Below are 16190 nucleotides of genomic sequence, written 5' to 3'. Positions count from 1 at the left end.
AAAACGTACAAAGGAGGCAAGGAACTCTGTCAAAGACAATTATTTCGATGCTTAGGACAGCGTTTAAAATGGAAAAGTGCATTGGCCTCTGAATGTACCAATTTAGTTCCACAGTAGAAGGTGTTGGATTACAAAGAACTAAAGGCCAGAGTGAAATGGCCACAGCAGTAGTGAACAGTGCCGCACCTAATGCTGCACAGCACTTGGCTGTAACTGTGACAGTTGATTAAAGAGAGCAGAAAGTTTTAGTGAAAATGAAAGTACCATAATTGGTTTAGACTACTTTCAAAGATATCCAAGGCAGAAGGGGGAAGAATACAGTCAGAAGAACAAATATTAGTCAGAGAAAAGCTATAAAATTAAAAAAGAGAGACTGCCCAAAGGGTATGAATATAAACAGTTGAAATGATTTGTGTATAAACATTTCATAGCTACATTTAACAGCAGGAGAAGATCTGACTGATTTAGGAAGAGAATTATGTGATGAAGAAAACCGTAATAATACCAAAGTATAATGTATGACTAAGTTCTCTTATGGTCCTTTGTTCATGAAGGTTGAAGGCTGCACCTTTTTTTCATTGTTTAATGTTAATGAGAAGCCATCTCTGCTCCATTCTTTTATACATATAAAAATAAGACAACTTCTCAAGTATTAAATCAGTGCTTAGTGAACTTGATTTGATCTAGATCAGTGGGTTCAGTTCCTTTTCATATCTGGAGAGTTTGAACTCATCCTTAACTCCAGAGATTTATTTTGGAGTATGTCCAACCGCTTAACCATAAACTAGCTCAAAGGATCTTTAATCTGCTGCTGCAGTAAATGTAGACCCCGTAACTAAAGCCTCAGCTAGTCAAAGAGTTGAAATACGGAGAAGATTTTTAGCCTAGACATTAAAGTCCTTATCTTAGAGGGCAGCTGTCTCCAAAGACAACTTACTGGTGTTATGGAATGGTTGCTCACATGGAAAACAGGCTAAATTTGGAGCGGGGATTAGAATTGAGGAGTTCCACTTCCCAGTGGTAAATGCATAGGATTGCTATTATTACACTTACATTTATTACTACTATTACTACTACTGTAATTGCTACCACTACCATCACCAGTACTACTGTTTTTGTGAAGCTGCCCTACTCACTAAAGCTCTTGTTATCTTTTAAGAGACAGCCATGAAGACAGATTATGTTGCTGTCCAGCATGTACCTCTGTATTCCCAGAAGAAAAATATTTTGAACTGTGTTCAAAAGTTCATTGCCTCATCACAATCTTTAAGCATGATCCGCTTTTCTCTTTGATACTACTTCCCAGAATCTGAATAAGTACTCATCTGAGGTTTAGAGAGGAAATTGGATGTTACAGCATGTGATACATAGAGAGCAGAATTTGAGTGGGACATATAATCATTTTTTGTATCTTTTGTCTATGTTCTGTTCCTGTGAGGGAGCTACAAAAAAATTCTCCTCCTGAAAGACTGGTCCAAGGATGCTGTTAAGGAAGACATACTTGTTTCAAACACTATGTTGAAGAAGTTTTGGGTGCCCCGACACCAGAAATTTCATCAACTTTTACAGCTCTCAACAGTTATGGCTCCGATGAAGAAATATATTTGCCTGGAACTAGACACTGCTTTTTCACAGAAAATCTCAGATTAGGAAATTTGTAGAATTTCTCATTAAATCATGACCTGTCAAAACAAACAAATATAAAATGCTGTGTGCCAAGTGCCTCATACAAACAATATGTGTGAGGCGTTTGGTACATACCAGTCAAAATGTAACAACCTCAATCTGTGGACCAAGAAAACAAGATTAAACCCAGATGCAGAGCCATGGTTCATCCCCTGAGAGGCATCTACCTGGCTTGCTCTCTGGTGATATTTTACCACACAGAGGTAGTGCAGTGGCCTGCAGCCGGCTCCCAGGGTCCTGCAGTCTGAACCCTCATGGACGCTTGGCTCTCGCCTCTGCAGTGCTCTTGGGGGCCAGTGTAGAATGCAGAGTGAGACACAGCTTTTGAAATTTTGTTTTGAAGGTATAGCATGTAGTCCTTGCATCACTGACCTCCGACTGCGAATCAATGTGTAGCCTGGGGAGAGTGGAAATCAAACCAACCTTGATAAAGGTACCCACTCCCCAGTGCGTTTTGGCTCAGACCTGCTGTGCTTGGGAGGACTGGGTTGCAAGAATTCAGGCTGGCTCCTGCTCAGCTATGCCAGGGTAGAGGAGTCCTGCTGTGCTATCTGCACTCCCTCTGTTTCTCCAGGAGCTGATGAAAACACAAAGGGCAGTCAGGTTTAATCCTTACCCCCAAAATAGTATAAATTTAAGTAATGTTTTCTGAACATTCTGAACAACTTAACATTGAGATTAAATCCCTTTGTACTTAGACAATTTTCTAACGCCTTGAAACATTTCATGATTTTAAGCTCTACTTCAAAAGACTGTCTTTTACAGGTGTTTCTATCCTGGTGCGGTTTTTTTTTTTTGGGGGGGTGTGTTCCTCCTATATTGATGCTGCAGACAGGAACAGGTAGGTTTGAACTTTTTATTTCTCATGAGGAAAAAGTATGCTCAGATTTGCAAAGCTTCATAATGCCTCTGCTGTGGTGTTACCAACCTTGCTCTGTGTACCTCTAAATCTTACTTGGCACAGATGTCCTCTTGGAGGCATCCATTTCGAAGGGTTTTTGTTTGGGTTTTTTTTTTTTTTTTTGCTGTCTACAAAGCAATAAAAGTACACCACCATTTAAAATTTGGACATATTTTTGGCCCTTATATGTTTCCAAAGAATGAGGTGCTTATTTGTTATTAAATTTAAATGGAACAGGATCAGGTTCTTATTTGTGTCAGGCTATGATGCCTAAAAATCACATAAAAATATAGCAAATGTTCATTTGAAGTAAGCAGTATTTAATAGACCTTTATTTCAATATTGGTTGTAAAAGAAAGAAAAAAGCACCTATTGGTATGTAATACAAGGTCATGACCCTATGCCTAAGTATCTTTCCCACCTGTGCTGTCCTTGCTGTTAGACCGACTCCCAGTACAGTGGGGTCATGATGTGGGGGCATGGCTGATGTTTCAGGTTAACTGTCCTGGGGTTTTGCCCTGTTGGGAACTTCACGCACCGGAAAACAGGCTCTTATGATGGCAGACTAATATGCAGAGCTCTTAGACCTGTGGTAGTGAACTTCTTCTGGTAATGGTGCTGGTAGCATTATAAATACCCTGCTCAGGCACATTTTGTCTGGAATGAAACCATGTGGCTGGAATGCATTGAAAGGTCTTTATAGCAAGAACTGTTTGTTTTGACTTTGGCTAGTGAAAGGGTAGCAAGCTTAGGACTCCGAGGTGTTACAAACCATGATGAAGAATGAGAAAGTGAAATCAGTGGTGAAGAAGGACTGTTAACTGGGATATAGAGAACTTTGTGACAACATGTGACACATTGGCTTTCTGTCATTTTTAGCACAAACATTATTGAAAAAAAGAGAACTCTCTAAAAGAGTTGATCTAGTAAAAATGATATGAAGGTATTCCACCATTATTATTATTTATTTCTTGTTATGCTTGTAATAATTCAGGTGCTTTCCAAACAGAAAAGCTACAGGCCCTGCCCCGAGGAGCTCACAATCTAAGGGTGGACAAAGAGAGAGACATAAAGGAGAAAGAGTCCACAGAGAAGTCAAGAGGCCAAGATGGAAATCAACGATATCTTAGCAATCAAATGTGGTTTGAACACATTGTTGCAAAGCTATACAAACTATTTTCCAATTACTGCTCATATTTTCCATTTTGGTTCAACTCATTCACTCCTAGGTGCCATGGAAAGAAGCCTTCAATATGTGAGCTCAGAAAGAGTAGCACTTGTGTAAAGCAGAGCTGGAAAACTCACCTAAAAGTATAGAGATGAGAGGGTTTTTTCTGGGTTTTCAAAATTCAGTTCAGTACCGGGATAGTTTAGATCCAGAATGGTATAGCTTTAGTTCAGGTCCTGCAAGGTGGGAGTTAGATGTGATGGATTCTGTCTGGAATGTACATGTAATGTGTGCACCTGGAGGTTCCTTAATACAGACTAATATGAACTACAAAATCTGTCATGGCAGGACTAGGGAAGCGAAGAATGAGATGACCACACTGATTTTCACATGTTTCCAAGGGAGGAGAAAGATGGTGTTGAGAGTTCAAGGGTGGTCATTCTTAGGTCAGTTGTAAAATTGCATTTTTAATAATGTAGGACACCAGTCACTGATTAAAAAGAAACAGAGCGTTTAATTTTAAAAATACTGTTTTTGACTAAGACAATAAGTCACTCATCAGTTATGAAAAATACTATTAGGTTTTCTTTATACATTTAAATGTCTAAGGATTTTTTTTAAAACCTCCAATCAGGTTCCTCCAGACTCTGAAGTTGTCAAAGAAACTCTCTTAAGGCTTGCCTTTAAAAAATTCTCAACAAATTGCCATGCTTTCCCAAGTACTCAGGGGATCACTGTATGTTTGTTCATTCCTGAAGTATCTTTCTCTTAGCAAATACGAGTGTATTGTGAAGGCAAAAGCTAGTAAGCAATTGAATATTAAAGTGCATAGGTTGTCCAAGTTTGGAAAAATAAATGGTTGAAGAAGCAGTAGCTGTTGTGATTACGGATTTCCTGGGAGTAATCCATCACCAGTTTTTAGCAAGCCACAGATATTTCTTTTAGTATAAGAAACATTTTTTTACAGTCTTCAAATCCTGCAAATGCATTTCTAACAATGGTATCAAGACAGTGATAATCCTTTTGCTGGGAGGGAGAAGTTGTAATTAAATAATCAAATAGTCCAATCTTTCATCATTTACAGGTATTTGTATTCCTTCAATAAATAAAAGAATATACTTTATCTTTTGATTCTGTATAGATTTTGAAACAAATCAAGTTTCTAGAAATTTAAATAAATGATTCTAACAGCTTGACATGAATTATGCTGACAGGAGCTGCTTATGATTATTATGGTGCCCAGAATCTTTTAAGAATCTACAAAGTTAAATAAAGGCTTACAAGTCTCTTAAGCTACTTTTTATTTGCATAGAAAAATATTTATCATAGGAGTCAACTATCATATGAGAGAAATTGCATTTGTTGTAATTGAAAAAGATAGCTAAAAAGTTTCTGTGGGTTATTGCAACAGTACAAGAATACAAGATGCTTCCATTTATTAAAAAATGTAAAACAAATTGTGAAAGCTAAAGCAGGCTACAAAACAGAAGGTCCCCATATTACCTTTCTCTTGACTACTATGTTACAAGATCATGTGCCACAGTTGAGTACTATAAAGTGTAATTCTGCATTTGCTAATGTAATTCTTAAAACATCCCACCCCCCCAAACACTATGCAAAATATATATATTGGTGAATGCCTCCTCCTGTAAGCATCACAACCTTGTTATCACATAATCACCCTGAACAATTGTTTCCTGTTTCCCTTCACAGTCAATGCTAATGTCCAACTCTTTGTCCAGCTGATCCTGTGGTGTGGCTGGTTCTGAGTTCTGTAACTCCATTTTCTCCGTTTCTGAAGCACAAATACTTCCCTCTTCCTGTGAATCTGAAGAGTTGCCGTTATTTTTTGACTCTGCTAATGCACATTTTTCATCAGGACTTTGGATGTTTACTTCACAGTTCATGGTCAGTTCTCCCTCTTCCAGTTCAGCAGTTTTCTCACATTGTTCTTCTGCCTGTTGACGGGAAACTTCTTCAGAAACGGTGTATATTTTATTTGTACTCTGCTCCACAGAGTTTGTTTTTGATCGTCTGTGAAATAACCCAAAATTTTTTATGTCTGATACAAAATTAACACGCTTTTGTTTCTCCTTAATGGATTCTGACACCATCATTGCTGAGCCGTTGCTTACGTTATGTGCTTCAGAGGCAATAGTGGCTGATCTTGGGTGAATCATCGTTGTTATGTCAAAAAGACTGAAGGTCTTTTTCTTTCCTTTCTTGTGTCCTTCACTCTCACCATTTTCTTCATTTTCTGACAGAGAGGCAGTGTCTTTGTTCACCTTTGCAGCCTGCAAATTAGACAGCTTGCTTCCTTTTAACAAACCTAGGACTTCAAAACGAAAGCTGGAAATATCTTGTTTTAACTCCTAAAAATTAGGAAGAAAGATGAAATGTCAGAGCATGAAAGCTAATTTGACTTTTCCTGTTTTAATTAAAAAAGAAAAAAAAAAGGTGAGGGATCAGTAACAAACTTCACCATCTGGATAATACCTGGCATCTTCAAGGTGCTTTGCACACTGTTTAATGGTTCTTCCAGGTGAGAGAGAAAAGTGATCAGCAATTTTATCAGAGGAAATTTGCCTTAGCCTAGACTACTCATAGAAATAACTGACAGTGGTGAAGGAAGGAGCAGTGACGACTTGAAGACCTAAAGCCAATTTGCTAGACAGTATTATCCCATCATAATAACAGCATTTTGATCAGCTCTTAATACCATCCCATACACAGACACCTGGGGACACATGCATGCACAAGGCATACACCTGTGTGCACGCTTCCCTGTGAGTAAAAGTGCAGGTAGGACTTCATTTACACTAAATGTTTGGCAGCCAGCAGCTAAGTCACAGCTCATCATTGCAGCCAGCTTTCAGCCAGTGCAACCTCTATCTCTTAAAGGTCTGTCTCAGGAGAAGGCACCATACCTTCAGGAAGTCTCTATTTCTCTTAATTTTCTCTAAAAGAGATAATCACAGAACCATAGAAACATTCGGGTTGGAAAAGACCTTTAAGATCATTGAGTCCACCCTTAAACCTAGCACTGTCAAAAGCACCACTACACCATGTCCCTAAGCACCATATTTACATATCTTTTAAAAATCACCAGGGATGGTGACTCAACCACTTCCTGGGCAGCCTGTTCCAATCCTTGATAACCCTTTTAGCAAAGAAATTCTTCCTAATAACTAATCTGGCTGTATCATCTGCATGCGGAAGCTGAGTCAGATGCATATAATTCTGAATTTTTGGAGTTTGAGGTACCAGTAGAAATAAAAACATTTGATGCTAGAAATACATAGTGATGGATGTGAGTTTTGTGATATATATGGCCTTGCTCACTTCATCTGTGACAAAGGATTTTAATATTTGACTGCTTATTTAAGTTTTCCATCTTTTAAGTCATATAAAAGCTGTTCTGTGTACAAATAAATGCTCAAGAGCATTCTATAAGAGAAAAAAAATCTATTCCCTAAGGTGCTGAATCTATTTGCATCTTGCTTTAGCAAATATGTTGTTACACACATTTAGTCCCCCTTGGTGTCCCCTTACACAGGCACAATTCAAACTAGCTGATAAAGTTGATTATTGCTCCAGCTAAAGAAATAAGGAGACCTGCTGGAGTCCATGTACAATACTACCTGTGTGTAGTCCATCAGAGCTCAGACACTGCTCTAGAAAGCAAGTTTACGCTACCTGAACAACCGCAGAGTGTGAGAAATATGCTTCACAGTCTTATAATGTCCTAATAAAACACCTATAGATACATAAAGAAAAGCATACCTTAAAATTTTCTTCTGTCAGTCCTTCCTCAGTTTTGGCATCTCTTATCATTGCAGCAACATATCTCTTAACCAGATTTCTCATAACTTCCTAAAAATATAAAATATTGTGTTAGCTTTGTTGGTATTAGCTACTAAATCTATACTCACTGGGCCTGCTTGGACTTCTGTGTGGTTTAGGAACATGACAAAAAATGTACAAACCTTAGATCTGGTTGAAAGTTTGTTCTGCTTTTCAATGGAAAGTGCTGATGTTAATTAGCCTGAGATGGGCTGAATTAGGTTTGACCAAAGATATGCCAGTAACATGCAGCCTGACAGTGAGCAGCTGCTGATGCCTCATAAGGAGTTTAAGTCTGGTGCAGTTGCATAATGTTATTTCCAGCTATACTCTCCCAAGCCTCCTTCGATGTGAGATTCAGAGACTTTCTGAATCCGAAACAATAGCTCTAGGTTTAATGGGCTGTGACAGGTTTTCCTGTGTGTTTTGAACTCATGTAAATTTTCAGCATCCATAAATCCTCTGCCAATGAATTCTGAAGTTTACCTGGAATAAGATTCCATTTGGGGTTTTATTTTTAACCATCTCTCTGATAGTTTTCTTTATTGCCTTCTACTTCTAAGAACCCTAATATTATTTAGGTTGGAAAAGATATCTGGAGGCTGTCTAATCCAGCTTGGGGCCATGTCCAGTCAAGTGCTGAATATCTCCAAGGGTGAAAATGCTACAGCCTCCCCAAGAAACTTTTTCCAATTCTTTACTGCCCTCACTGTGATGATGATTTTCCTTACAGAATTTCCCTTCCTGCAACCTGACTCCATTGACTCCTGTTCTTTTGCTGTGCATCTCCAAGAAAAATCTGGCTCCTTCTTCTATCTAACCACCCACTGTGTTATTGAAGACAGCAGTTAGATCCCCTTTACCCTACGCCGGGCTGAAATTTCAGCTTCTCCTTTTATGTCAACCCTCTAACCATCTTGGTGGCCCTTTGCTGGATTCCTTCCAGCTTGTTAACATCTCTCTTGTAGTGGGGGGCCCAAAACAGGACACACTGCTCCAGATACAGTCTTAACAAGTGTGGGCTGAAGGAGAATAATCACTTCCCTCAAAGTGCTGCCTACAGCCTTACTAGTATGTGTCTGGTATTCAGTTTGTGGATGGATGGTAAACAGCTGCTCTGTGTTCACTTTCCCCATGATTTTATAGATCCCTGTTGTACTTTCCACATCTGTCTCTTCTTCAGGTTGGAAAAGACCTAGTTTGCCTAATCGTTTTCCATATGGAAACCATTAACTACCAAACCTAGAAGTGCACAGCCCACATCTTGTTTAAGTTGCAGCACTTTTAACAAAACAAAATTTGAAAATAATCTCCATAATCTCCAAAAATCAGATGCTGAAGTACGAAGGGTGGAGAAAAAGAACAGTTTACAGGGGCTCTAGGCAGAGGGATTATTAAGGGGCAGGAAGTTGTCTATGGGGGACCAGAGAGATGGAGAGCAGGTTCTGATGGAGCATGTCAGTGAACTGCACATATGATACTGATGAATCCCAGCAGGGAGTTGGGACTACATGTTCGTTTTTTTAAAGGCAATCCATGTTACAGTGGGCAAAATACTGGTTAGCATATAATTGCTATAGGAAATATCCTTTTGCACCTGAAAAGGAGACAACCGTACTCAAATGTGTTTGAACACCAAAAATATTACTTTCATTTGCTGAGGATGAGATAAGTATGCATTTTGTGGTTTTTCTATTTTTTTTCTTTTCTACTTTCTCATTAAATTTTTTCTTTTTTTTTTTTTCACTCATTAAGACCTTTTGGAGCCATAGAAAAATAATGTCCAAAAAAATAAACATGCGCCTGCACCTGGTATTGGTGATGTCTTCTCAGATTGTCAGCTGCACGTCTCTGAAAAAAAAGAAAAGAGAGGAAAAAACCATGAATCCCTGTCTGGTAGTAAAATACTTACAGCATAGCAAAACAGCAGGTCTGTGCAATATGTGGTATCTAGCAAGTTGGAAGAGATGGTTTAGTCTGCTGAAAAATGGCAGTGTTGAAGCAAAGTCTGTCATTAGCTTTACAGACAGAAGAACATCGTTATTGGGAAGGCAAAGTGGATTTTCTATTTTCATCAATGACATGCTTCAATTCCATCATCAGCGTGGATGTAGTGGGGCAGCCAGTTCTCTGCTTGCAGACCCCCAAAGTCACTGATCTGAGATAGAAGAGGAACAATGTGATTCATGTCACTTGCACAGACTGAAGCATATTTTACTGAATTGAGACAAGCTTGACATAAGCATGGTGTAGGCAAGACACTTGCTATGGCTCCTCATGTCTCATTTAAGACAGAGTTGACCAAAACCTGCACTATAAAACCATATTAAAGTGAAAATTTCCTGCTTAGTTCCCTGTTCAAAACACTCGGGCACAGAGCGATATGGAAGAAAGAAACTTAGCTTGCAATGCAGAGTTTGGTGTTGATGAGCACAGAGGGTTACAGGGATAGTAACTTTGAAGAGGAACAGCAAAAAAGCAGTGTGGTAAGATGAAAGCACGGTACAGGCTTCAAGCAAGTGTTGCATTAGATTATACTGCCATATCTGAGGGGCTGTCCAGAAGATGGTGGGGTAAAAGGCCTGAATTACTTAGTCCTTGAATTACTGTTGTCCTCAATAGCATACTGAGTCACATCTCCCTATTCTCTACCTTAATTATCCCTGACTGATGAATTAGACTTAGAATTTTACCTCGGGTTCTTATATCTGCTGCTGGTGAGAAAAGAAGGTGTCTGACCACTGATTGTACTTTTACAAAACAGAATGCTTACAGCATTGTCAAGCAGGATAGAAGGACATCCAAGGGGCTTGTTAAAATTGACCTCTGTTGCATAATGAGGCAGGCACAGTAAGGTATTTTGATATCTTCTTCTACTTGAAACTGATTGGCAATTTATGATCAACAATTTCCCTGTACTCATAATCAGTTTACAGTTTAGGGTTGATTTCTTGTCTGTAATTAATTGGAGGTATGCAGTAGCTGTGTGGTTGGGCTTTGCAAAAAATGGTAGACAGGGGAAACTAATCCTGATTACTCTGAACAGCCACTGTGGAGTAGGGCTTACACAAAAGCACCTTGTCTTCAGTATTTTTCCAGATTGTGTTTCTATATCTATGCCTCATCCAAAGAGAGGATGGAAATTTCTTGTGTTTGTGGGTGGAGGGATGGGCGACCCTGCTCACCACCAGGGCTGGAGAGGGCAAGGCAGCCGTGGGACGGCTGATATCCTACCACCACCCGCCTTTAGCTGGCTTTTAGAAAAAAAAAAAATAATCTGATTTTTCGCAGTTGACCACACGGTGGAGATGTTTCATTCCTGCTGAGAGAGCACCAAGGGAGTCGGTGGCGAAGAGAGCTCTCAACACCACATCTGACTCACAGGTAAAGCGAAAAACACTTTAAGGTGTAATTGAAACACACTTCAGTTCAGGTAAAGCTAATAACTCCTATAAATAAAACAAATGCTGATTCTTGATTTGGAGAATACTTTCTACAGTTGCTGTCTGTTCTATTTTATTTTTCTTGTGAAATAAATGCATATGTTTAATTCCATACCCATGACAACAAAAAGGTAAATAAGGTTTAATCTTTTTTGCAATGAATTCTGAAACTCTCAGAAACAGAGGCTATGGATTTTCCACTCGACACAATGTCAACAAGTGTAATTTGGGATGACCATGTAAACAAATTTATTTGTGTAGTAACCTGTCCAGAACAGTTCTACTGTACTTAACAATTTTTTTCAATCCATACTATTGAGAAGCTGAAAGAGAATGTATTTAATGGTGTGTCTTCATACACAGACGTATACATACTGTACAGGGAAATATGCCTACACATAACATATCAAAGTTATTACTACAATCAGTTCTCTATCTCCTGTTTAAATGTTCAGATTCAGTCTCCAGTTAATAATCACCTTTCCATTCCTTCTGAAAGCAGAATGAATCTTTGCTTAAACACATCTGAAAATCAAACTATTCACTATAAAGAAAAGGTCATTAACAGTCATATTGTCCATAGTTCTCAGCCAGCCTGCTTGTCTCTATCATAGAATCATAGAATCATTCAGGTTGCAAGAGACCCTTGGGATCATCGAGTCCAACCATCTACCCTACTCTACAAAGTCCTCCCCTACACCATATCCCTCAGTACCGCATCTAAACGTCCCTTAAACACATCCAGGGATGGTGACTCCACCACCTCCTTGGGCAGCCTATTCCAATGTCCGACCACTCTCTCTGTGAAAAAGTCCTTCTATGTGGTCATAGTCTAATTTGTATTTTTTCAAAACTTGTTTCAAGTAACTGCTATGCTATGCGCATGAAGAAGTGTTGAAAATTATGGCTGGAAAAAGGATAAAAGTTAAATGTGACTAAAAATAGCAACAGGGGAAGGAACAGTTTTCTGATGACAATGTCAATCATGAAATTGAAGGGGATACTTCAATCACTTTCCAAAGGGGGCGCTAATATCCTTTAGGAAGCTATAATTGTAGTTCTACTAGTAGTGGTAATTATTTTGGTCTTCCTGCTTATGCCATTCCTAGTAATTTGCACTGTTTGGAAGAAAAATCTCTTTGTTAGTCAAAAATTTGATAATGACAAATTACTTCATTTGAAGTGTTTTATCAAAATTTAATATCTGCATTTGACCTCAAACTGCTTAGCGATAAAGGTCCAAAAAATGTAAAGATCATCTGAAGTCATGGGATATATTCCTCATCTTGAATAGAAACATCCCATAAAAAGGGTAAGAACTTATCTGTGTTGACAAAGAGGTTTCCTCATGAGATGGTCCTTGGCTATACAACAAACACTCCAGATGACTGATTTCCATTCCAGGTGGAAGATGTTATTTCTTTGCTCAGCTTTCAATAATACACATTACAGGGAAAATAAAAAATACTTATAATGACTTAGAAGTTGCATCATTTTCCACTTGGAGAGCAAAGAATAGGAGAAGGGGGTAGTAGATTTTCTCTGACAAATGATAATATTATCATGTAGGTTGCTTGGAAAAATGGCATAAAAATCTGAATAGCTAGAAAAGAGGTAACTGTTTATCTAAAATTCAAATGCACAAAACAAAACAAGCAAACAAACAAACAAACAAAAAAACCAATTAATGAAGACATCCCTGACACTCTTTTCCATTTTCTCCACTGGAATACTTAAAATTATAGGTAAAACACTTTTCAGTGACTGATCAGACATGAAGTGGGATGCAATTTGAGGAAAATAGGATAATTTATTCTATTTGGATTGGCATTTCTTTTCTTACATCTCTTCTTTTTTGAAATAGCAATGGATTTCAGATGGCCAACAGGAATAACCTTGAGACACGCAAAGGCCTTGGGAAGTCAGGAAAACTTCAGCCTGCCTAATCAATAAAATTACATTACTAATATGTCTCTTGCAAAGGTGAGCTGACAAAGTTAACAGAACTGCTTTCTCTATATATAAAGCAGCACACACTGTTATTTCAGAGTTTTAAGTGTAGGAGATACTTTGTGATAATAGCTAAAAAGAATGCTGCATACCTGAGATATGTCAAAATGACAGGAAATAAAAATGTGCTGAAATCTGAAAGGTAGAAGGTCTCTGTCTGATTAATAGCAGAGCTGGAGTAGTAGTAAATCACAGGTAAGCATCCTGGCCTTCCTTCAGCTGCAGCTGTGGCTAGAGAAGCTGCCATCAGCATGGCTGGGCAGTGTGTTGCTTTGGAGAAAAAACCTGCCCCTTGAAAAAGGTCCCCTTGACTCTACCACCCACTGCTTCAGCTGTCCCAGTACAATAAAGTATGTCAGAATCACAGAACTGACACCCCAGGAGAAGCACATTAATCAGCTTTATTCAAAAGCACTTCGCTTCTCTGCAGACCCTGTTCTTTCCTGCGATAGCTTTCTTATAAGCAGCACTGTAGATGGTTCTCCCAAGCAACCATGCCCTGCTTATTTCTACTGACATTTTTTTTCTTCATAAGAGCCAGACAAATCCTTTCACTAGCCTGTCTGCTGTAAACTATTGTGACCCTGAACCTTTTCTTTATGAGTTCTGCTTGCATATAATGAACTTTCGAGGGCACACCTATATATATTTTTTACAGTGAATTGTTGGTGACACATTTAATTCATTCCTAGCTCATGATTCCTGGATTTTTGGTACTGAGGTTTCTTATGCAAATATCATGCCTGATCCTTGAAAAATGCTGGCTTTAACAAGCCATCTGCATTCTGTCTATCATCTGTTTTGTATCCTCTAGCACTGACTCAGCCTTTGGATGCCCACTATTGCTTTTTCTACTGGAAAACACCATAGCACGTCACCGCTGATTAGAGCTTCCTAATAGGAAAGTTAGCATTTAAAGGTTTCAGAACAAAATATTTTGAAATGTAAGTATTGCCTTACAGGCAACGTGGCGTCCATGCATCCACATAAGAAATGTAAGAAAACTAGCCTGAAACAGAGTCTATAGTGCTTTTTTTTTTTTCCCCAGTACTGGTCATAGGGAAGGAATCAGAGTTAATAATGAAAAGCAGTAGGTCCCAAAAAGCTTATCTTGTAGGTCTAAGGCCAGAGTTATTACAGTGGAAGTTTTCAGTGATCTGGATTCAGAGAGCTGTCACCTGAGATCCCTGAACAAAAGGCAGAGAAAACTCTTAATTTCTCTTTGGTTAAAAGGGAAGAGGTTCTACATTTCATAGAGGTTCTACATTTCATTTGTGATGGTGTTTGTTGGGAAAATTGAAGAAGTTCTGGGAACCCAAGACTGAGCTGTGGGTGATGGGAATAAGTTTTTCAAAGCCAGAAAACAGTGGATTCCCTCAGGACAAACTGTGAGATCACCATGGTGTGCCCATTCATTCTCCAGTGACTTGGGAAAATCCAGTTAACAGCATCTGGTTTACATCTACCCAAGCTGTGTGTAGACCTGACCGCTAGAGTGAATAGTGGCTCTCACACTCTGATGGGTGTGGACAGCCTTTCCTCATGTGGAAGTCAGAATGCATGCACATCTTATCCCATTTTGGAGCTTGAGTGCATAGCTGGGCCTAGAAATTGCAAAATGTTCCAAACTTGGAGAGCCCTAATGAGACTTCTGTTATAGCTGAGAAGCTAGCTGAAGAACTTGGCAATTTTGTGAGATGCCCAGATGTGTCAACTGAATCTGCCTGGTCAGGCACTCACTTTTTCCAGGCAGCTGAAAGTCCTGCTGCCATGATGGCTCTGCTGGTGAGCTCTCTACTTCAAAGGGGTTTCAGCTAGACTTGCAGCTGTTTGCAGTTAATTACTTACTCTGTAGTGGAAACTAATGATGGATATGGCCCTATTGTCTCACAGACTTTGGGATTTCCACTTTCTTTCATCAAACTTTTTTTTTTTAAATTTACTTTACAGAAATTAACCAAAAATGTCCTATACCACTCCCTTGCCTATGTCCTCCACTCCCAAATCAATCAGTAATTAGTGGTTCACATTCAAATCATAATGAAGCCAGGTTCAGCTCCATCTCTTCTGTTCTCCCAAGAGAGCAGCTTTCCCCTCCACAGTCTTAATGATTTTGAGATGGAAATCTCTCCTGTCAGTACTGTTCTGCTTGGGGTAAGTAATTAAATATCACCTGGAGAATAGAAGTGAACCTGAATCTTTCTTAGCCCAAGCTATTTTCTTTACTTGGCACCTGCTCCTTCTCTCTCCAAACAGAAATTCCATCCTGAAGCTGACGAGTCCTTCCCAGCAAAAGCTTCTTTGAAACTGGTATGTATTAATGAATAATATTTGGGGGTTAAGGATTTCGTTTTTTTTTCATTGGGGGAAAAAAAATAAGAAAATTCTATTTAGAAAAAAATCCCAGCCAGCTCCATGTATAGACTCCTTGCCCTTTGACTCTTTGCTGTACCAGCTTTCAAAAACACAAGCTGCTAATTTCAGCAGGAGGTAGCTGTAGAAAGCTGGGGGTGATATTTCTGAATGCCCTTCCTCACCATGCCATTCAGCGCGGGGCTGAAAGCACCCTTTATCTTTCTTTATTATTCTACAGAACCAGGAATGACTTTACTCCAGACCTGCAGGAAAAAAAAAAAAAAAAATCTCTTATCCTCGATGGAAAGTCTGACAGAAGGTATTGTCCTGAAGGTTTTGCTGGGGTGCATAATGATGTTCTGGATTCATCTCAGTCAGTCAAACAGGAATATTGTGTTAACCAATCCTAGATCCTCAGCTGCTATATACTGGCATCACTCCATTAATTTTAATATCACTCTATCAGTTTACACTAGCTAATCATCCCCACCAAATGTTTAACAAATGCCTAGAAGCATTTGTCCACTCTCCCACTCACACAAGTACATCACTCTCTTGATTTTCTCTTTCTGACAAAATCTCGCAGTTTTTTCTCCTGTTGGTCTCTGCATTTACTTCTTCCCCTTGCCAGGCTACACAGTGATGTTTTATTCTTGAAATTCACCATTCATGCTAGTTCATGTCTTTATTTTTATTTCTATCTGAATCACTGTTTTTCTCTCTCCACTGTTCCTGTAATATTAATTTTAATAGTTTTTTTCAGTGTTTCTTTCTTGTAGTCTAT

General features: G+C 38.9%; 1 protein-coding gene across 3 annotated transcripts in view; it reads right to left on the bottom strand.

The window, feature by feature from the left end:
- Window positions 1-4249: 4249 nt before the first annotated feature.
- Window positions 4250-16190, bottom strand: part of TRPC4 (transient receptor potential cation channel, subfamily C, member 4) — a 154800-nt gene continuing 142859 nt past the window's right edge. For all 3 annotated transcript variants that reach the window (XM_014966259.1, XM_014966260.1, XM_014966258.1), the window contains 3 exons: window positions 9408-9449; window positions 7539-7628; window positions 4250-6127 (listed from right to left, as the gene is read on the bottom strand). In XM_014966259.1, the coding sequence (XP_014821745.1) occupies window positions 5411-6127; window positions 7539-7628; window positions 9408-9449 (849 nt within the window). In that variant the 3' untranslated portion in view covers window positions 4250-5410. The remainder of the gene's footprint in view (window positions 6128-7538; window positions 7629-9407; window positions 9450-16190) is intronic.

This window comes from Calidris pugnax, unplaced genomic scaffold (genome assembly GCF_001431845.1).
Source record: "Calidris pugnax isolate Ruff unplaced genomic scaffold, ASM143184v1 scaffold20, whole genome shotgun sequence".
Lineage (NCBI taxonomy): Eukaryota > Metazoa > Chordata > Aves > Charadriiformes > Scolopacidae > Calidris > Calidris pugnax.
The sequence above is the reverse complement of the archived record's forward strand: the minus strand, read 5'-3'. Positions and strand labels throughout refer to the sequence as shown.